We start from the raw sequence: 23,199 nt of genomic DNA, 5'->3' as shown, positions 1-23,199 counted from the left end.
GGGACCATTGGCATAAAGGTGGTGTGTGTTTGCACTACCACCTTTGAAGCGTGGAAAGAGTAAGGCTGTTTGCACAACAGGGCATGGATCCCCCCCGACCCTCCTGGCCGAGGTGATAGCCACGAGGAAAGCGGTCTTCCACGAGAGGAACTTGAGCGGGACTCGATGCATAGGTTGAAAAGGAGCTCCCATGAGCTTAGTCAGTACTACACTGAGCTCCCAAGCCGGGGCTGGAGACTTCACCAGCGGCAAAGTCCCAAATAGCACCTTGAGGAACTCTTTGACAAGTCTGTGCGACCACAGAGCGGGTCTACCCGGAGACCTGTTGTACCGGGATATGGCAGAGGCATGTGCCAATCCTGCCTTGGTAAAGGAAAGCAAATAGGGTAGATGTTAAATGACTGTGACCTGTAGAGGGGTAATCTTCCGAGTCCGACACCACATGGAGAATCGCTTCCATATATGGGCATAGCGTTGCATTTTAACATTGACAAGGCTCTGGCTAGGAACTCCTTACATTCCACTGGTAAAGCATAACCTCCAAACTCTAAGGCTGCAGGAGCCATGTCCTCAGTTTCAGCGACCCTGGGTCGTGGTGCAGAATCGCCCTTCCCCCCCTCTGGTGAGAAATTCTGAGAAAGGCAGCAGCCTTATGGACGGGCCACTGACCGATGCAGCAGGTCCTGATACCAGATCTGCCTTGGCCACATTGGAGCAATGAGTATTATCTTGCAGTGTTACTGTCTGAGTGTGTTGATCACATGCAGTATAAGTGAAAACGGGGAAAAGCGTACAGGAACCATCCCTCCCACAGGAACGAGAACACATTCCTCATGCTCCTCGGCTGAGGGACCCTGCTGGCGAACTTCTGGCACTTGGTGTTCACCGTCATAGCATTTGCTAAACAAAAGGTCCACCTAGTCCCCGCAAAGCTCCCATTCGTGGAAGGAACGCAACTCCCTGCTGAGCGAGTCTGCGTTGATGTTCTTGACGCCTGCCAGGTGAAACGGGACGAGGTACATGCCGTGCTGAATGGCCCAGAGCCAAAGATCCTGGGCTTCCTTTGAGAGTGCTGGAGAGTGCCCCCCGTTTCCGGATGTATAATTTCCGGGCAGGTTATAGTATCCCTCGTTGAAACTCTGCTCTGGTCTATCTGGAGCAGTCCGTGGGTCCACGTACCGAAGAGGTTCCACCTGGGAGGCCTTCTCCACCCCCCTCTCATGAGGCTGCTGGGTCGAAGCGGTCGCTGGGTCTTTCCTCAACCCCGGCGTGGCCACTGCCTTTGTTGCTGCCTCCGCAGCCATATCTCGCCTCAGGGGCAAGGAGACCTGTGGTGTGGTGGTGGCGGCGGCAGACATCCTTCGTAGATCCACTCTCCTTCAATGCTGTGGTGGTGGATGTCGTTGCCAATGAAATGCTCGTCGAGGCACTCATTGACGGCAGAATCGCTGGCAGGCTGCAAGGTCTTGGTTAGCTTTGACAAGCCCTCTATGGACTGATGGTGATGGCAATTGCCTTATGCCTGACTCGGGACCCGCATCAGCAGCGACCCCAGTGGAGCCAGCATTTCAGAGCTTGGCCTTTTCTTGGACTTAAAGGATCTCAAGCTCCTCCCGTAGGGAGTACACTCCTCGGACCAGCCAGTCCTAGATGAGGCCCAACCCTGCCCCGATGCTCAGTCAGTGGCCTTGCGCGAGTCGAGCAAGACTGTCTGCCATAGCTGGCTTTTTTGGTTTTCTTCGAGAAACCATGGCACACCTCGCATCCCTCCTCATTGTGGTCCGGATGCAGGCAATATAAGCATTTATGATGCTGATCTTCCACGAATACATTCCTTAATCCACACTTCGTGCAGTTTCAAGAGGCTTCTGCTTTTAATAGGCGCAACGCAGGGCCTTCTCAGATGACGATCCGACAGTGGATGAAGATCTTCGCTGATAGCGGATCCCCGCTGTCAATCTCGGTCCTTCGTCAAAAACGATCAAACATAAAATCGGTCAAAAGTCTAAAACTTTTTATGGAAAAAATTAGAAATGCCATAAAATTCGCTCAGAGAGCAACTTGAGGACTCAACACTGAACAGTGTGGTAAAAATCTGAAGATGGCCTCCAGGGGTGGAGCTTAGGGAGAGGACTGTCAGTGGACGGGGGTTGTATGACCAAAGGGACAGTGATTAAGTCAAGGAAATGCAGAAGACGAAGGCTCAACTTGCCGCAACGATTGATGCAGCGAGGTAACCCAGGGGGAAGCTAGCTAGCCCACAGAATAGTTCTTGCACTCTACCCAAAGGCAATGTCCTCAAGCAGGGATCAAGTCTGGTTGTTCCTACTGGTCCTGGGGTAGAAGCACGGATGAAGGCCTTAAAAGGAGCCAAGGATCAAGGCTTCACGGGGAGAATTGAAGCAAATGCTGCTGGCTGGATTCAAACGACATGGTCCACCAGCAGGATGCTCCTCTTCATAGGGTTCTAGGCTTTAACAACAAACTGTGAAATTGCTGCAGGATTTCCCTTTTTGTTTAGGATTTCAGCTAAAGTCGTCCTGACGCGACCAATGGTAAGGCGCTGTACCATTCAACCTGGCAGGCACTTTCCAATCCTGGACAGCCTCTGGCCAACATCTTCCCAGCAAGTCACTTTGACATGGACTGGGACCAGACAGTTCCAGCCCTCACATCCGGCCCCACAGATTGCCACTGTGCCCAGGAAAGCAGGAGCTCTGCCCAGGAAAGGTATTTCCACATATGACAATTCAGCGGTAAAAGGCATAAGTGCATTAGACAAAAAATATAAAACAGTAAGACAGTAGGCTGCTGACACCAATCAGTCCTGGACACATCGAGTTAGTAATCAAAAAGTTACAACCAAACCGACAGGTAGGCACACTGTCCCTACCGCACTTGCCTGTAAGGTGATGTGTGCTGGAAAAATAAATCGAATTGTACTATGGTGAACAGAGTTCTCCTGTACCAATAGCCAAAAGGACTAATCAGTGCCCCCAAAACAGATGGCCTCAGCAAGGCCAGTGAAGCCAAAACGATGGTACTGGCCTTCAAAGGTCAAAACAGCTTAAACATAAAAACAAATGTGGGGTTCCCATGGATATCTATGGAGTGAAAGCAGAAAAAGGATCATCTTTCCAAGCATCACGTTAGGTTCTGTAGCCCTGAGCGCCTTAACTGACAGAAATCTGGGTGGATGTCTGGCCTTTTAGGCTACAGGTTGGGCACGGATATCTTCGGCAATTGCGAGGAACTTTGAGGCTTCTTTTAATTAGGATCTACAGTTTCCATAATATACGGTTTTGGCTATGCTCCCTGTTGCATGGCTCTGAAACCATTACTCGAAACACATCTCACTTTCCTCCTCGCTGGTAAATGGTCATTCTTGCCTGGGGGCCTCTCGCTAGACTTTGATGCTCGCCCTTTAGCAGATGTCCTTGAGACCACATCTCATACTGTTTCCTCTGCCGGCTTCAACCAGACTAGTAGGCTGATGTTGCGTTACTCAAGTATAATACCTACTCCAAGGGGCTGCTCCTCTCCACTTGATCACCTCCCCCTCTTCTGATGTTTTTACTCACTGCCCCTACACCACCTTCAACCTAGTCTATACTCACCTCTCATTCTTGATTTTCACCATGACTTGCAAGTATACTTTCTTCAGGTACAGATCAGCAGACAAAGATCTGAAATGGGTTTTGGGCCTCTGTCCTTTTGTACTAGAAAGTAAGGAGTACCACACCCCTAGCTGCCCTCACCCCCTAATGGAGCTAGCTGCTGCCTTAGGACAGCTTTGATAAGAAGTCGCAAAAGCTCTTGCAGGTGGGTGGCTGGAAGGGGACAGGGAGAGAAGTGGGCTTTTAAGGAGGTAAGTATAGGAAAGGGATGCAGTAACCCTGCAAATATGGTCTAGGTGTTTGAGAGGTTTACTCACTCCAGAATAAATAAGGCAAGTCTCCCTTCCACCCCAGATGAATTAAAGAAGGACAAACTAAAGGGCTGAGAAGTGGGTGTGGAGGGGAACTGATGATACAGACATTACCTAAGGGTTCACCTTATAACTCAGCTGGGTAGAAGTAGCACAACTTCCTTCCCTGGTACAGATAGCCAACGTGTTGCCACTTTGTGAGCCCCTGAACATTTTTCTTTGTTTCTTTACTTACAGAGAAAGCAACAAAATGGCAGCTCCGATTTGTGGAAATCCATTGACCTCGGAATAGTACTTGGTTACCCTGTGTGTGGTGGTTGGGAAATTACAAGTTACTCACCGTAGTGACTGTCTAACTCCTACTCCATAGTCCCCTTTCCTCCATACTGCATGGGGCGTCCCTTTGCTAGAGACGGGAACAGAACCGTTTTCCACAAGAAAAAGCCTTTCCCCTTTAAATATAGCTGCGCGCAGAGAAGTGGTACCCGGAACATGCGCTCCCCTGACTCTGCCCTCCAGCGCCCCACCTCAGTCCCCTTTTACACGTCGGCCAGATTAATACTACCCAACTACGTTCTTTTTAGGGGGGGGAGGATGGAGAGTCGTATGGAGGAAAGGGGACTATGGATTAGGAATACAGTAGTCACTCCAGTGAGTAACTTGTAATTTCTTGTTCATCCCGTCCCTTTTCCTCCATACTGCATGGGCATTTACCACTGATTTGTAGTCCTTAGGGAGGTGAGATGTATATAAACTTAAGAAAAGAGATTCTTCAGCACTACTTGCCCAAAGGCTGCATCATAGTGCTCACTGCTTTCAGACAACAATGCTTGCAGAAGTGGTAGCCCATATAGCCGCCCTTTTGATGGTCTGCCAAGACACATGCCTTTGGAACGCCCCCGTGGTGGTATTTGCCCTGACCGCAAGGGCGTGAATATTTGCTGGTAACTCCTTGTTCTGACCTTTGTAGGCCTCCTGAAAGGCAGCCAACATCCACCTTGCTATCAAGGCTTTTGAAGCCGGACAGCTTGGTTTTGAACCACCAAATGTGATGAACAAGTGACTTGCGAAAACACTTTGTCCGGTCCAGATAGAGCTTCAAGGTCCTTCTTACAACCAAGCGACGCAAGGGCTTTTCTGCCTCCAACTTCGGATTGGGAAAGAGTCGGTACTACCATCTCCTAAGGTGAAAAGACAACACTATGTTCGGCAAGAACAAAAGGTGAGGGCGCAGCACTACCTTGGCTCGATGGAACGTGGTGTACGGTTCCGAGGACACAGGGGCCTGAATCTCACTGACCCTGCATGCTGATGTAAGCCCCACTATGAGGGCAGTCTTAATGGTGACCAGTCTGACTTCCGTCGACGCCAAGTGCTTCAATGGTTTATGCTCAAGGACTACATTGACACCCCGAACCAGGTGCAGAGGGTCCAATCTTGTTAACTCAAAGATGCCTCTTGACCGACGTGGTGGAATAATGCATACTGTCTAAGTTCCTGTAAGCCCCAGGCTGCCAGGTAAGTACGGCACGTGTCGACATACACTCCTAACTCTGCAAGGTGTGCTGAGAAAGATAGCACATGATCAAGGGTGCAGACCAAAGGATCTGTGTCTGTCCCTCGCCCAGTAACAAAACCTAGTCCATTTGCTCTTGTATTGACCCCTAGTGGAGTCACTTCTTGCCTTCTGTATAATCCTCATATTTTCCTGGAACAACTGCAGGTCATGCAGTCACGTTATCAGGAACCAGATTTGTAGAGCTCATTTCTCTGGAGCCAGGTGAACCACTGCACCCCCTTGCTGAGTGAGGAAAGGTCCCCTGGGCCCCCAGCCTCCCAAGCTCTGAATTCCAAGGTCTGGCTGGCCAATGGGACACAATCGGAATAAGCTGTAGTAGTCCCTGAGCGTCCCTGACCTTGCAGACTACCCTGTGTATCAGCAAGGTCGGCTGGAATGCATACGTCCACAGTCTGTCCCATTGCAGGTGAGTGGGTCTCCCAGCGATTCGGTGCCCCTGTCCAGACAGTAAGCAAACTGATGGCACCTCTGCTCCGTGGCAAATAGGTCTACCCCCCCGTATGGGTCCCAAGTCTGAAAGATCACCGCCAGGACTTGCGAGCAGAACTGCCACTAGTAGTTATCTATGCCCAGACTGCTGAGCCTGCCGCCTTTAGATTGGACTCCCCCGGCAGGTGGACTGCAGACAGCTCGATATTGTGTGCTATTGCCCACTCCCCAAATCTGGATGGTCAGTCTGCACAGCAGGGGTGTGGGGGGGGGACCTGGTGCACCACTGATGCTGTCTGTATGAACTAAGACCACTATGTCCTTGACCGCAGGTAGAAACGCCTGCAGTGGTAGCTGTATGGCTGTGGGTTCGAGCAGATTGATATGGGGTGCTTTGTCCTCGACCGACTACTGTCAGTGCACATATTAGCCTCCCAGGGTGACCCTCCGACCCCTCCAGGGAGAGGTTTGTTGTGATAGTCCATGTCAGATTTAGTTGCCTGAAGGGTATACCAATCGCCAGATTGTCAGCCTATCTCCACCACAATAAATCCTGGTGGAGTTCTGCTCGGATGGAGACTGTCGTCGCCTGGGAACCCATTTCTTGGTTCCAGGAGGCTGCTAGGTGCAACTGGATCCTCCTCATCTTGAGCCTTGTATTCAGAATAGCCAGTAGGCATGCTGCCATGATGCCCAGCAAATGCTGGAACCACCAGGTTGTGGTTGCCCTCCTGCTGAGGAAATGTCCAGTCACTACCCTCAGCACCCGAATCCGCTCTGTAGTACGGAAAATATGTTGTTGCAGAATATCCCACAGCGGGGCCAGGAAGACCAGGGCATGAGTGGAATGGAGCTGCGACTTGCACTGGTTGATGGAGAACCCCAGCTCGTACAAGATGTCCATAAACTGGCATGCCGTAACCTTAACAGCACCTGGAGATTCTGCCTGTAACAACCAGTCGTCTAGGTACCTGTAAACGTGGTGGCCCTCCGACCCGAGCACTGCACCTACAGAGTTCATTAACCTGGTAAAGACCCACGGGGCCGAGTACAGCCTGAATGGTACAACCCTGTACTGAAGATGAGCATCTTTATCTTTGAGGTCCAGGGAGCACGTCCAGTCTCCCCCACACAGAGACTCTGCAATCAGAGCTGGCGTAACCATTTTGAACTTTTGGAGGGGTAGGTAAAGATTTAGGAAGGATAGATCAAGAACCACTCACAGGCCTGCCTGGTTCTTCCTCTGAAATGTGAAAATGTGTGAATAAAATCCCTGAGCCCCTCAGAGGGGGTGGGGGACTTCCTCCACCGCACCACAGTGATAAGATTTATACAAGATGAGTCAGTGACACGCCCTGAGGGGTGACAGAGAGATGGGGGTGGGGGGAGGAGGAGCTAGAGGGAGGCGGTATGAAAGACCACTCAGATCTGTGAAGTAAGCCCACCAGGACTGAATGTGGATAGGACGCCTGCTACCCACTGGAGAGTTCTGTACCTTGAGGCAAACTTCATTGTTTCTTTCCTTCCGAGGCGGGTGCCTGGAAGGGGGACTGGTAGAACCCCTTGTTTGAAGTCCTTTGCGGTTTACCCCTGTGCAAGCTGGGGGACATGTCTGGTTGGTGTGTTCTGCGCTCCTGTAACCCCTGGAAGACCCTGAAAGTCCTCCCCCTGGCAGAGCATGCCTGACCCTGCTTGTAAGACTTTACGACCGGTTTAGCCAGGATGGCCAGTGACTTGGCAGTTTGCAAACTGGTTTTTTTCTTTGTCAAGGAATGGAACAAACCCCCACCTTCTAAGGGTAGATCCAGGATGCACTCCAGGAAGTCTGGGTTTTATTTATTGCCTCTTAGCCAAGTGGACCCCCACATATCAGTTGTTTGCATATGTTTCTGCCTGCCGTGTCTATATGGGCCACGGTGGACTCCATTATGTCCTGTGCCACCAATTTGGCTTCGGCTAATTCCGACTTGAATGCAGCTTGTGCACCGGCAGATCAGGAAGAAACTCTGCAATCTCCCTTGAAAGCCTTTCATTGGCTGCAGCCAGCATTGCGTCTGTTTGCCTGCTTCAAGTGAAGCCTTGCGTTTGAGTACATCTTTTTTCCATAGGCACTGAAAAAATGTTCCTCCTTACCCAGCAACGGGTAAGTCGTGGCAGAAGACATGGAGGCCTGCATTTTGGCATAAATGGAGGCCGTCACTATGAACGGGTAATGTGGTTGAGGGTGGACCGATAGCAGGAGGGTGTCCCCCTCTGCCTGCCTGTATTTAGTGTCCAAGCACTTGTTGGTGGGTTGAGTGAAGTGGGGCTTAAACCAGCCTTTTTTGGCTTCTATGTCCCATTGCAAAGGAATGCCCAACCTGGTGGATGTTCTAGTGGTCAGTACCTCTGTGAGGACACCCACCTGGGGCAGCTCCTTCTGCGAATGGGGGATACCTAAATACTCTGCCAGCCTTTCATGCAAGGCCGTGGGCTGACGTATCAGTATCTTCATCCTCGTCAGTGTCAGCCTGGTCCGTAGCCCCCTGGAGAGGGGAGCGGGGGGGGGGTGTCTGTACTTCCCTGATTAACACCATTGCTAGGAGGGGTCACCGGCGGTATCTTCTGGTCCTGTGGAGCGGGAGGTAGCAGAGACTGTACTGGAGGGGTGGGATGCGCCAGCGCTGGAGTAGGCGTGAGCAACACTGGCTTTGGGCCCCTCAGTCCTCGGTCAGGGAGGATCCTTGGATCCCTTGGTCGGTAGATCACCCTGATTGGTAATGGGATCTGTGCGATTCGGTAATGGGATGTGTGTGATTCTCCCACTCTGGGTCTTCCCAGGGAAGAAATCCCAGGGAAGAAATCACCCTTGCAGGGTGCTTTGAGAAAAGTACACTCACACCATGGGCCTTGATTTCCTGCACACTTTCTCCTTGAGGTGTTCGGGTGGCAACCTGAAGAGTTCCTTCCAACTCGCAACACGGTTCTTGAATGACAGAGGTTTACGTGCGTCAAACACCGAACAGTCCTCCCAGCCGTGATCCTTGCTGAGGCACAGCACGTGCAGGTCCGACGCCGGAAAGGATCTGTCGCATTAGGGGCACTTACTGAAGTCAGCCTGGGCCGACATGCGCCGGGGAGGGCGAGGCGCCTGAGGCCAGTGTAAAAATCAATAATAAAAAGAAATTAAAGGGACACTGGATCCCAGGGGAAGGTCAAGCGTGTGGAATTAGGAGGGAAAAGGCCTCAACCACCAGCACAGGTGAAGCAGGTCTGTTCCAGTTGCAGCAGAAAAGAGGACATAGGTGTGGCACCAGAGGATGGAGTAAGCGGAGCGCATGCTTCTGGTACTACCCCCCTGCGCGCAGCTAAATCTAAAGGGTTAAGGATTTTTGTGTGAAAAAGGTTCAGTTCCCGTCCCTAACGAGGGACGCCCCATGCACTATGGAGGAAAGGGGACGGGAGAGTATAAGCATATATGTGCGCTCAGCCCAGGTTCTCACAGGAGTTGAGAAAATGTGACTGAGGGGTGATATGTCTGGAAGTCCTTATCTGCAGCTCAGTCACAATTTCATTCACTCTGCTTATTTGCTCCCTGAAACATGGTAAAAAAAAATGTTCTCTGCCAGTCCAATTAGTCTTCTAGCCTGTAGCAAGGTCACAATTTAGTCTCATCTGCACAAACGATTCATACTCGTCAAGAACGTAGAGCATTGTCACATCTCTAGATGGTTTTGCTCTGCGGTATTCATGTCTTATCTGAAGCAATCCCACAATCGAGCCCCAATCTTTTCACATGCATCAAACTAATCTTGAACATAAAACAGTCAATTTTGTTTTGCATTAACCACAATGCCAACCCTATGTTGATCAATTAACTAAAGCACTTCACCATTAGGTCATACCTACTAATCCAACACACACAGAGTTTGAAGCACTGTTTGCTTGAGTCAGTATTTATATCCTAAGCACTTACCAGAAGGCTGATCACTTTATTACATCTACAAAGTCTAAGTGAGCAGCTTACATTTTTCATTGCTAGACTTAAATCCTGTGGTTTCAGTATGCCCATTCTATGTGAGCGATCTAGTCTGCCTTCCTGACTACACAGTCAAGACAAAGCCATTGATTAGGTCATGTACTTCGAATTCAGTCGTATTTGCTCATGCACATCTGTTAATGTCAGCACTTACAATTTAGTTTTACCTCCATGCCAAACTCGGCAAATCTCACCTGAAGCACTGTCCTGGCCCTGTCCTGCCAGCTCGGCCTGATCGTTGGTTGGCATTGGCCTGGCTGATCGGGTAGATTTGAAGTGCATCCATGCCTATTCTAGGATTGAAAACCTGGGAAGGGCGAATGGAGAAAGAAGTTAAAAAGGAGTGCAATGAGCACAGTAAAGGAGGAGGCAGCAATATGAACAGACAATTGGGAGAAGGAAGAATGTAGAAAGAATGGTAAGAAATCAGAGAATAATCAGTGATTGGTGAAAATGGAAGACGAGGAAAGTTAGAAAAAGGAGAGAAAGATTTAACAAAATGCAGAATGGGATAAGTATGGATAAATGGGTCAAATTGAAGCATGAGAAAATATAAATAACACTGTTTGACATACAAGTGCTAGAATCAGTTTAACTGAGAGAAAATTGTGAAACAAATGATTAACAACGCTAAGAAGTAGATTGAGCTGTAGCCACTCAAAATACACAATTATCGACCAACTTGTTATATACAAAGCATTTGAGAAGGTTTTTAGCACAGTGGAACATTGCTCATTGGTAACTGGACTAAACAATAAAACTGTCCCCATTTCTGGCATTCCAGAGATACCAAAAAAAGCAAAAGACCAAGTACGCAACAAGGTCACTCAGCCGCTCTCCAAAAAACCAAATCCGGGTAAGAGAGCGGCTGAGTGACCTTGTTGCGTACTTGGTCTTTTGCTTTTTTAGTTGAATTTGAATTTGGGTGTCTCCTTATTTATCTCAGCTGGCTCCCTTTTACAATCTTTGGACAAGAAATCACATAAGAAACTAATTTTTTGAAAAATCAATATTTGAGTAAGGATTATATCCTTGAGTGGTGCCCACTTCTTTGCTGCTATTCCAGAGATACCAGCCATTCCTTTTTACAAGGATATGGCTGCACAACAGAAGTTGATACACATCAGTTGGCAGTTTTTACCACAAGTCTCATCTTCTCACTCAGGCATTGCAAAATGGACGTAAGCTTCTGTTAACAATGTGTTGTCTTCAAAGTCTAAGCAGACCAAGGGATTGTAATCACACACCACATCCAACCATCATTAGGAATGAAAACTAGCATTGCTACATCAAACAAAACACAGCAAGACAACCTTGACTGGACCACCTCAAGCACCCAGCTACACATGTGCACAAAAAACAAGAACATTGCAATGGGGAGCAGATAAGAGTTTGCATAATGTGTGAGCTCCTTTCCCCGATGGATTCCTCACTTCTATCAGCATGTGGACAAGACAGTCATATTTCACAGTCACATTTCACAGATCTATCCTTTACTGCCACTACCATGTAAACTAGTTGATACATCAGATGAGAAAGCAGTTAAAATCAAAATTACACTAACGCAATGTGCATCTCTGCTGTTGCAAAAAGGTCTATTGATGTTTGGCCCCATTGACTAAAAATGCATTTGAGTAGGTTTGTGTTCAACTCCCACTCATATGATTGTGCTCTGATTAAGTAGTCTGCTAGTTTGTCGTGGTTCCCTGAAAAAGGTTGAGCCTGGAGGTGTATACCACCTCCACATTTTTTGGTCGAGATTGGACAACTGTGGGGAGTGTGTTCTGCCTAGTTTATGTGAAGCATGGGTGTCCTACCTGTCTGTTGCAATCAGAACTTATGTTCCCCTTCACTGGAAAGCATGTAGTGCCATGCAAACAGCTAGAAGCTCCAGTAAGTATATGTGTGTTCTTTAGTGAAACGGACCATGTTCCGTGAGCTGTAGGCAGTGCGCACCCCAACCTTTTAGGACTGTGCCCGAGCCAATACCAGAATGCGTGCAAAATCTTCACTAGATCATCCAAATCTCTATCTGTCTGAGACCACTGGTTTAACTAATGCCTTACTGGACGCATATTTAGTCTGGAATGATGAAGATGCAAGAAGCAATCATGCAGAGCAAGCACATGGCTCTTATGACTAATTTTCCGGCCAGCCACTTAACGGTGGATTTGGCTTAAAAAGTTTGGAACACTCTTGTTTGAGGGGGAACACTAGCGTTATTCTTTGTGTTGAAAATGGCCCCCAGAAATTGCTTTTCCTGGCTGGCGGGGGACAGAATTTGTTCTTGTTTATTGAAAACCTCAGTTTGTGTAACAGATTGCGGTTGGAGTATTTCTGCAACATACTTCTGGATCTTCCCGTTAACTGGTCACCCAGATAAGGGACTGGAATGCCTCCCTGCGAAGGTGTGCTGCAACTACTGCTGGCCCTTTTGTGAATACCAGAGGTGCTGAAGCAATTTCAAAAGGTAATGAATAGATAATGAACCTGACCCAGTTTGAATGGTTAGGTACTTTCGATGACCCGGGGAAATTGAAATATGAAAGTTTGCATCTTCTCATCGAAAGGTTGCCAGACAATCACCCTATTGGAATGACCTCTTGTAATGCCATTCTGAATTTTTGTGGCTTTACAGATTTGTTTGCTGGTCTGAGATCCAAGACTTGTTTCTGTGTTTTGCCTTTCTTTGGAACAAGGAAGTACAGAGAATGAATACCCCTGTTTAACTGATTTCAGGACTTGTTCTATTGCTCCTTTTTCGAGCACTGCCCGTCTTTGCTTTTGATAGCCGTGCGTATTCTGGCAGAAATCTTTTTCCCCCTCAGGGGGAGATTGCAAGGTCTTGTGATGAATTTAATGCAATACCCCTGCACCACAGTGGACAATAACTACTTGTCAGACGTTAATTCCTCCCATGCATGGGTTTATGACATTATTGGACCCTGCTACTGGGTTAATATGGGCGGGAGGGAACATATGCAAAGGAGTCATCCCTTTGTGGCAGAAACCGCTCCCCTTGTAGTCTGAAATCTTCCACGGCTTCTCCCCCCCCCCCCCACCTAAACGGTCTATGTAATTCTGACCGTGTTGGATTTTGTGGGCCTTAGTTTCAAAACCAGTTGCCCAAGGCAATTTGATAGGGGGACTAAGGTATTGTCTGGGGAACACTTTGCAGCAAAAACTTTGTTGATTAGGGAACACTTTGTTGATCGGGTCAGCATGTAATTTGCCCCAACAATTTGATAGTTTCATGGGTTTTTTTGCGCTTTTTCTAAAGCCCCTTTAACCGCTTTCCCAAAAAGCAAAATTTCCTCCACCGGCAAGTCTTTTGATAAAGATTCCTTCAGCGATTAGTCTGCTGGCAGTTTCAGACGAATTAAGGGGAGTCTTAATAATCCTGCTAGAGTACATTTCCCTTTTTGTGTGAAATTCTCTCCACCTGCGACTCCCCCAGCACTTTCTGCTGGACCACTGGATATTTGACTAGTTTTGTGTGAGTGGGAACCTTTTTACACACATTCTTTTATTCTGCTTTTGGGAACCCTTTTTACCTCTTTTTGACATTTCATTTTGGAGTCATGCTTTCCTCCAATATTTCTGGCATCTACATTTTACTAAAGCAGCACATAGCACTTTCTGTGCAGTGTTGCTGGGAGCTCCTAAAGCTTCCAGTTTATTTGATATGATAGTTTATTTATATAGCGCCTATACACAATGTGTTTCAAAGCGCTTCAAGGCAAGGGAGGGAACAAGGGAAAAAACAATGACATTCTTACAGGCCATGAACAGTAAGGATGTGAAATTAACTATCATACTCGGCCTGACGAAATTTCAGATAGTGCAAGAGCTAAGACATAGATAAGGAAGGAAGGGTTTAGTGTTAGTTTATGTTCCCTTGATTAACTCACAGTTACCGTGGCAAGGGGATACTTTTTATCCAGCCTGTTTTCTTTTGCGGTGTGGTGAGGGGATCCAATGCATCTCTTTTCTCGACTCTCCAGTAACTTTTTGGTTACTGTGACATGCTGTTCAGGCTGGTGGTAGTGTACCTTTTTGCATGACTTTGTGGAATTTTGTTGCAGGCTCTCTTTGCAACCGCGGTAGGGGACAGCATTTACCCAAAATGGTGGCTGTGCTTTTTTTAAGCCCTGAACAGGATGACTTGACATTTCTGATGTCTTCGTCTACCTTTCCGGGTGGGGGACAAATCTCTGGTCTCTGTCTTCACCAGGCTTCCCAAGGAAAGCCAGAAAAGGGTCTATGAGTGACTGTCAGGACTGGAAGTGGCGGAGTTGACCGAAACATCCCCGTTTTTGTCCTGCAATGTCGTGGACTGAAACCAGTTCAGACTGTGATGCTGCATGTCCCCATTGGATAACCATACCCCAAGTTTGAATGGTGCATGGCTCATGATTGTTGGACTCAGCTGGTATTCCTGGATAAAATCTGAGGTCCTTGAGCTGCACTCAGTCGACCACTGGAACAGAAGATGGCGAGGAAGAACTAAGAAGGTGGCTGCCAGCCACTTCCAGTGACCGCCGAAGCCTGCTGAGCAAGAGCTGCTGTCGCAACCTCAAATTCGAAGCGACTGGGAAGATCTGAACATGAGGAAATCTTCCCTTGAACTGGTGGGCCTAAACAGTTCCAAGACTAACTACAATGCGTGCCATCCCTGGAAGAGCTGCGACCTCCACAGCCTGCAATTCCCCAATATCCAGGGACCGGTGCTGCATCGCTGTGCATCGTCGACTGAAGCACAGTTTTGCCTGGAACTTTGTAGGCATCCTCCTAAGCCTGCAGGGACTACTCACACCACCTCCCAACATCCCTCACCAGAGACGAGGACCGAGAAACTGAGAAGTGTCTAGCACCACGACAACTATCCTGGAATTAAAGGAGAACATTTCGTATAAAAATTTTAAAAAAAGACATTTTCAAAGTTAGGCAGAGTTTGTATGCAGTACCCTTTGGGACCACTACACGCAACTAGGAATACAGGTGTAAGCAAAACCAATCTTTGGTATAAGTCTGTACTACACAGTTTTTGGTAGCGCAGCTGAGTAGCAAGGCTTATCTCGAGGGAACGTGAGCCATAATGATGTTACACAGAGGTCTACAATCACAGGTGTTCAAATAAACTCTTACACTCAAGGTTTTCTTTGTTAAATACTTATTAATTTATTTAACTGTCAGTTATAAAACATAAGAAGGAGGCAATATAATCACACAAATAGACTTCAGTACTGTACACTCTAAGTTTCTGAAGCATTCAGAATGCTTTGAAGGAGGAGCAAAAAGGCATAGGCTATCAGAACATAGAACAAATACAGTTATTTCTTAGGTAGTGCAGATATTTAGAGTTCACCAGAAAAGTCAATTCAATTCCTTAGGCTAGGCCAAAGTCAATGGGCTAAAGTATTGGATAGGGTAAAGCAGTTCTGGTAGATAAACTGAAAAGTCTCTGCAACAGTTCTTAGGAATAGTTTGTAGCAAGAAGAATCATATGTTGGGTCACAAGCCAATTAGGCCTGTGAGTTGGGAAAGTTTCAAGTACTTTCACCGCGAGAGAGAAGTACTCAGTCTGATTTTACAGTACCTTTACAAATGAAGAAAAAGATGCAGCTGGTGACCGCTGTTCCTGGCAGTTCCTGCAGATCTTGTTCCTGGGCCTCAGACATGGGGACAAAAGGGAGGACGTCAGGGGACTCCTGCACTGCAGCGGGACTGGTCAAAAAGCTGGCAAATGGCAAATCTTCAATTCCGGTAGCTGTAGTCAAGCACATAAGCTGGTGTCCCTCTCCCTGGTTATTCAGTTTCCTGCAGCACTAAGGAAAATACAACCAGCTCAGAGAATGGCATCTAGGTGGCTTAGTGTTGTGTTGATTGGTCCCACTAACTCAAAAGGGAGAAGTCGTCCTTGCAGGGCTTCTCTGTCGAGATGAACTTAGCGATTTGGACCTGCAGCAGGGCTTCACCAGGCAAACCAACGGTCCAGGAGTTGCAGCAGCCGTCCTCTTCAAGCTCGTCTACAGTTCTTTCGTTCCAGTGGTCGACTCTGCCTTCCAAGCCAAGAGACTTGCCTTTTATCCAGTTTACTCCCATTCATTCCAGCCTAGCTGCCACTCACCCAGCAGGGTGGCTGTCCTTGCCGGACAGTCAGCCAGCCAATCACGCCAGAGTGCATTTGGGCCTCCAAGGAAACTAAGCATAGGGAGTTTCAGGCACCTCCCTCACTTCCTGCCCACCCCAGACACTCGGGCGCCAGAGGCGGTCTTCAGTCCTGAAGCCCGCCAAAGGTCAATGAGCAAAGGAACCAAACCTGGTTTGGCGCACAGAGCAAAACTCTAGAAGGACCGTTCCACAAAGAAATGTTGAAAAAAGAAGACCGGGACCTGTTTTTACAGAGGGGGCTCAGACGTCATCTTGAAAAACATGGCTCAGCGATTTAACGCTACTGGTGTTCGCGGTCGGGAAAAATCATCGTAGTTTGTTGTAAAACCACTGCCACCAGCCATTTCGAGAGGCAAGGGTAGCATTTGACTGCTACATGAGTATCTAGACACAGGGGATACTAAGCATCCCATTTAGTGCTCTATTGCAAGATAGGGTGTGCTGGGTCGAGGAATTTAAAAAGACTAGTAAAGTAAATTTCACTTTACTTACTTTGGGAAACAGTTTATCCAAGAGAAGGTATTTAAACCTTGGGAAAGCCTGAAAAGGTTTCCCTGTGTCACTGCACTGAGGGTGCTGTGTGACACACATGAAAAGATGATGCGGATGGAGTCGTCTAAAACTCCATAACCAAAGAAAACACAAGAGTAAAACACATTTCAAAACACGAGTGGGAAAAAGGGCCACACCCTCTCCAGGTAAAAAACCACGTCCTCAAAATCCAGCAAAGTTGCTGGGGGTCTCTAAGGTGAAGGGAATTAGCAAATTTATGAGATTTCTTCCTAACAGACTGCACAGACGGGCCTTTCTAAATCTAATTGTCACGCCCCTGTCACACACGAACGCACGCAGGGCTGACAGCCGTGGTCTACAAGAGAACAGGAAGACAGAAGTGAGGTAAGAGTGTATGTGTGTGTCTCCTTGCATGCCTTTGTGTATGTTGAGGGGTGGCGCTTGGAGTGTATGGGGAGGGGGCTAGGGAGAAGGGGTGAATGTATTGGTTTAGTGTTAGTGGGGTGGGGGCTTAGGGATGGTTATGCTGGGAGAGGGTGCAGGAATAATGATGGGGATCGGGGGTGGGAGGGTGTGAAACTCCCCGGTTTAAGAAGTGGAGGGTAGGGGGGAGGTTGAAAAGTGATATTGGACAAATATTAAAGGCTGCACTAAATCGGCTGGAAAAAAAAAAAGAAAATGTGTGTGTGTGTGTGTGTGGCCTTTAATATTTAGTAATATCACATAGAAGCAACCACCCTTCACCCAATCTTGAAAAAGGCACCAACAAGCCAGAACTGCAAAGATCCTTTGCTGGACATCCATCTGCACGAGAGCAGTCTCCAGTCCACAGAAGTCCCTTTCTTCTGTCACCAAGACAGACACCTGTGACTGGGTCTGCTGTTGACTCACTACTGCCCCAAGCCAATGACTGCCCTCTCCCTAAACTCTTCCTCTGGCAGCCATCTTCAGATTTGGTAAGCATGTAAAGTTGCATTAAGACCAAGAAGAGCCGCAGAGGGGTCAGCGGGAGGGTTTGCATGTGAATCCATGCCAGACCCATGCTGGAGAAACAACAGTTACAGGTAAGTAACTTGTTCCTTCTCCAGCATGGGGTCTGGCATGGATTCACATGCTCATGAATAAAGAATACATAGAAGTACATACATAGACAACCTGCGATTGTGTAACCTTGTGAGCCTAAAGTATTCGTATCTTCGCGCCCCGATACCTTCGGGTCCGGCGCGCGTTACAAATAAAGAAACAAAAACCACGGGAGGTGGCAAGGCTCAACAGAAGGAATCGCTCTTACCTCCGGAACAGGCTCACCTTCAAGCGAACAGGTTGCATAGGACTGCTTGGCCGATCCTGTACTCCTCTCTGGAATCCCTGTCGACGCACTAGAATCTTGTGAAGGTGTGCATAGACCTCCACGTAGCAGCCCCGCAGATGTCCAGGAGTGGCACACCAGGCAGAAACGCTGTCGTCGCAGCGATCGCTCTGGTGGAATGGGCTCGGATGGCAAAGCAGCGGTCGGTTAGCCAACCAGTGACAGTGCGTGATAGAGCCACCTGGAAATTGAAGCCTTTGGAAAAAAGCATTTGCATGGTTCACAGGACCAAAGTTCACAAAAAGTTGAGACGTCTTCCGGAAACTCTTCGTGCGTGCCAGACAACCACAGAGCATGCACCACATCCAGCAAGTCCAAAGTCCTTTTAGCCGGCAACTAAGGCGTCGGAAAAAACACAGGCAACACCAAAGGTTCATTGAGGTGGAATTCCGGTGGTGGAACCTTTGGCATGAAGGAGGGGTGCGTCCGTAGCACCACCCTCGTGTCATGAAAAGTTAGATATGGCCGCTTGCAGGACAGGGCCTGGATCTCACCCACCCTACTCCTTGGCTAGACTGTGTGACCAAAGAGAAGACCTTCCCGGAGACCTGGTGTAGCGGGAGATAGCCGCCAGATGCACTTTGATGGAGGCATGCACCAGACCCGCCTTGGCCAACGACAACAAGTACGGAAGGCTCTGCGGGGCCGTGACTCTCATTGATCTTCTGCATCCAGTCCAAAGTCGTGAAACACGTCCACATGTGCCCGTTGCACGATCTGGCCCTGGCAAGGACCTCCCAGCAGTCCACCGGTAGCTCCTAGCCACCGAACCCTAAGGCTACAGGAGCCAGGCCTTCAGGTTCAGGAATCCTGGGTTGTAATGGAGGATTGAGCCAACCTCTCTAGCGAGCAGATCCGCGACCACCGGCAGCTTGACTGGAGGAGACGTCGAATGGGTGAGAAGGTGCAGTTACCAAATCTGCCTCGGCCACGTGGATCACCCTGCATCGGCACAGTTTGAGTTGACTGATGACACAACAGTGGGAACGCGTACAGGAACAGGCCGTCCCACGGGAAGGAAAAAGCGTCCCCCATGCTCCCCGGCAGGTAGAACCTGCTGGCGAATCTCTGGCGTTGGAGTTCGTCGTCATAAACAGATTGATCTGGGGAAGCTCCCACTTGTGGCAAGAGCGCAGCTCCCTGTTGAGGGAGTCAGCGATTGTGTTCTTGACTCCCGCCAGGTGAAAAGGAATGCGAAACATCCAGTGGGAGACTGCCCAGTGCCACAAGTCGAGCGCTGGGGATCTGGTGCTCCCCTGTGTCCTGATGTAGAACATCATGGTGGTATTGTCCGTGAAGACCCTCACCACCTTGCCCTTGAGGGACGGAAGGAGAGACTTGAGGGCCCAGAACACTGTTTGCAGTTACAGAACATTGATGTGGAGATCCTTCTCCTCCGGTAGCCACAGGCCTCTGGCGTGGAGACGTCCAGTGTGGGCTCCCCAACCCTCCAGGGAAGCGTCCATGGTGACCGTCTCCTGGTATGGGGGGTGGGGCTCTGGAAATCTGTGCCCCCGGCGATGTTGGAGCACACACCCCACCACCTTATCGCTTGAAGGAACTCCTTGTCGAGAACAATCCGGTCTGCGTAGCTTCCGGACACCTGGACCCACCAAGAGTTCAGGAATTCTTTAAGGGGCCGCATCCACAACCTGCAGAGCCTGATCAGGTAAATACACAACATCATGCCGAGCAGCGACTTGATGGTCCGTACCGTGGAGATGTTCAATGTCAACAGCTGTTTCACCTTGCCCAAAATGGCCGCTTTTATCTCCTCCGAGGGGGCCGCCAGGCAAGAGACTGTATTGAGCCTGGACCCCAGGAACAGTGCGTTCTGCGATGGAATCAAGCAGGACTATGGATAGTTCACTGAGAACCCCAGATCCATCTGCAGCCGGACAGTCCTGTCCGTGTGTTAGACAGCGATTTCCCTTGACTTGGCGCGGATGAGCCAGTCGTTGAGGTACGGGTACACATGTATCCCTTGCAGGCGTAGATGGGCCGGCACTGGTGCCAGGCACTTCGTAAACACCCTGGGTGCTGACTTCAGTCTGAAGGGAAGGGCATGGAGTTGGTAATGCTTACCCTGTACAACTAGGCGCAGTAACTTCCAATGCTTATCGTGAATGGGGACATGGAAGTAAGTGTCCTCTAGGATCCAGCAATGTCAGGAAGTCCCCTTCCTCCAGTTGGCCGAGCACGTGTTGCAACGTGACCATCCAGAATTTTTGGGACTTGAACTTGTTTAGACGCTGCAGGTTGAGACTAGGCCTCCAGCCCCCAGTCATATTCTTTACCAAGAAGTATCTGAAGTAGACTCCAGAGCCCCAGAGTCGCTTTGGAACCAGGTCTATCGCCCCTTTTCTTAGCATGGCCCGTACTTCCTGCAGGAGCTGAAAGATGTGCTGCTCCTGCTGGGCCACCGGTGGTATCTGCTGAAACTCTAGAGTGTGGGTGTGGGCGAGAGTGTCCAGCAATCATCAGTTGGTGGAGATCTTTTCCCCACTAGCTGACGAAGGCGGCCAGCTGGCCTCCCACATGGTGCATGGGTGGGGGCCCGACGTCCTGGCCTGTTCAATCCTGCTTTGGGGCCTGCGTGCCGCCTTGGGAGAGATGACGGCAGCCACCTCCGAAAGCCTTTGAACGACCCCTCTAGGCCTCCTGGGTCGTGGAATGGGAGGGCTGGCGGTACGAGGATGATCCCCCCCCCCCGCCAAAACCCTTAGACGATCTTCCTGATTTGCCTCCTGAGGCATGAAAGAAAGGAGAATGTTGCTGAAGCGTGCCAAGGGCACGGGCCATCTCAGCGTCAGTCTTGATGGCATGCAACAATTCGTCGACGGCCTCCCCAGAGAGATTGTCCCCTTCAAACAGCATGTCCAAGACTCTTGTCTGAACTTTCTGCAGAAAGTTGGTGGCCTTCAACCAGCCACGACGACTGAGGCAGACACCATTCCCCATCTGTCTGAACCCAGTGTCCGCGATGTCCAGAGCCACAGTGATGGCATGGTCGGATGCCACCTCGCCCTCGTGGAGGACCTCGTGGAGCTGGTCAAGTGGCACAGCAAGTAGAGTGCTCGCTTTGACATCCGTGCAGAGCTTGCTAACGCAGGTTCGAATCCCGGCAGGGCCAAACTCAGCCTTTCATCCTTCCGAGGTCGATAAATGAGCACCACACACCGTGGGTAATAATAAGCAGCACTCAGATACCTGAGGGTTCGTAGCGCTATATAAATGCAAAATTATTTATTATTATTAATCTCCAGCGCCTTGATCTGCTTGTCGTTGGGGAGGAACTCCAGCAGCGGGGCCATCTTATACCACAGCTCCCTATCGTATCTGGCTAGGATCGCAAGAGCATTCGCTGCCTTGACCATTGTTGCCGCTGAGTAGATCACCTTCCTACCCATGTCGTCCAACTTCTTCCCCTCACTGTCCGGGGGAACGCAGGCTGAAGATGGATTTGAGGATTTTCTCCTCCTTGGCGTTTCCACCGTTGTCATCCCCCACGTCCTCCCGGACCGTGTGAACGGACACCATGTCCTCTTCGTCCAAAGAAGAAATATCCATGCCCTGGAGCACGGTAGAGGCCTACATCCCCCACCCCATTTTGCGTCCTCAGGGGTCGGTCTCCGGCTTAGAGAGGATGTCCTCTTCTGCAGAATTTTCTCTACCGATTTGGCCGAAGCCTCCCGCCTGAGATGAAGGGGCACTCAGCCCCTTTCGCCTTAGAGAGGGCAGCCGCCACCAGCTTGATCGCCGAGAATGACTTCGCCTGGACTACCTGGACATTCAGGGGTAGGTCCGGACACCTTCTTCTCTGGCTTCTCCCGCAGTTTCCCTGGATTAGCCGATTTCCTCTTCGAGGAGGAGCTGGAGTGATGACTTGAGATGGAGAAAGATGGTGAAGATGAGCACGTCCGGCTTGTTGAGGGACCCCGCTTGCGCGGCAACCCTGACAGAAACGGACTCTCAGTGCTTGGCCTTGTCTTGGACACCCACAGACCGGGCGCCCTCAAAGGACTTAGAAGCCCGATCCTTGGACCGACCAGTCCTGGGTGAGGCATGCCCCTGCTTGCCACACAGTGTAGAGGCCTTGGTGTTGTGCCACGCCGCAAACCTACTTTGACAATCCTTGACGGTGCACTTGGAGAAACCAAGGAAAATTTCACAATCCGCTTCCGTGTGGTCCGGATGGAGACAGTAGAGGCACTGGGAGTGTTGGTCTTCCACAAACACGTTCCTCAATCGTCAGCTGGAGCAGAGCTTGAAGAGGGAACCTTTGCCTTCATTTTCCTCCTACATTTTCCGGCGTGCAGTGTAGGTCTGATGGCCTTCTGGAATCTTCAATGAAACTCAACAATTCTTGCCCTTCAGGGGTGTTGAGACGCAAAGACATGGATCCCCACTTGCCGGTCAAAGGAGCGAAAGAGCACACAGGCTCTATTTGACAAAAATAGGAACTTTTTAATAAAAAAGGGCCAAAACGTAGAAAAGCTTCCGGAGCAAAACACAAGGACTTGTAACACTTGAGCGTGCAGGAAACATCTGAAGATGGCTGCCAGAGGAGGGGCTTAGGGAGAGGGCAGTCATTGGCTGGGGGCAGTATGACCCAGAGCTCAGTGATTGTTTTAAAGGAGAAAGACACTGTAAGTGAAAGTGAAACTTTCTTTTACTGAGGATTCCCGGCCTGGCGGGGAATATTCATGAGCATGTGAATCCATGCCAGACCCATGCTGCATAATAATGTTTTTTACATAAATTAAGTGTTTCAGCGTTTTCTTGGACTAAGTGATGCTCTGAGGTCTTTGTACCTCACTACAGCCCTCCACCCGCCTTAAACTAAGCCTGGCTGCTCGCCATTCTGTCAAACCCTTGTGTGGTTCAGGCTAAACCGAACTAGTGTAACCCCATTTACCCAAGGTGGATTTTCGCAAGTGCTGTCTCAGACAGTACTTTTGTAAACACCCCTAACAATCACATTTGTGGATTGTTTGCCTTCATGCAGAAACATAAGCAACTGAGAACCTAGAGGTTCTCAGACCTTAACTAGCTCATCCATCTGGTCTCATTGTGCATGGTTTTAAACTGCAATAAGAGCTGTGGCATTGAAAATGCATGTCTCGTATGCGGCAGACAAACCTACCTTAATTCCCCACAGCATTGATCTTTTTGCTCTCCTGATCGAT

The 23,199-nt window shown here is 49.3% G+C and overlaps 1 protein-coding gene across 1 annotated transcript in view; it reads right to left on the bottom strand.

Annotated features, from left to right (window-relative positions):
• The window catches only part of DHX38 (DEAH-box helicase 38), a 2,105,687-nt gene that overhangs the window by 719,232 nt on the left and 1,363,256 nt on the right, over positions 1-23,199 (bottom strand). Inside the window, exon 19 of the mRNA XM_069635507.1 lies at positions 10,149-10,261. Within this exon, the coding sequence (XP_069491608.1) occupies positions 10,149-10,261 (113 nt within the window). The remainder of the gene's footprint in view (positions 1-10,148; positions 10,262-23,199) is intronic.

Source organism: Ambystoma mexicanum, chromosome 1q (assembly GCF_040938575.1).
Source record: "Ambystoma mexicanum isolate Mex_15411 chromosome 1q, UKY_AmexF1_1, whole genome shotgun sequence".
Lineage (NCBI taxonomy): Eukaryota > Metazoa > Chordata > Amphibia > Caudata > Ambystomatidae > Ambystoma > Ambystoma mexicanum.
This window is presented reverse-complemented; position numbering and strand designations above follow the sequence as displayed.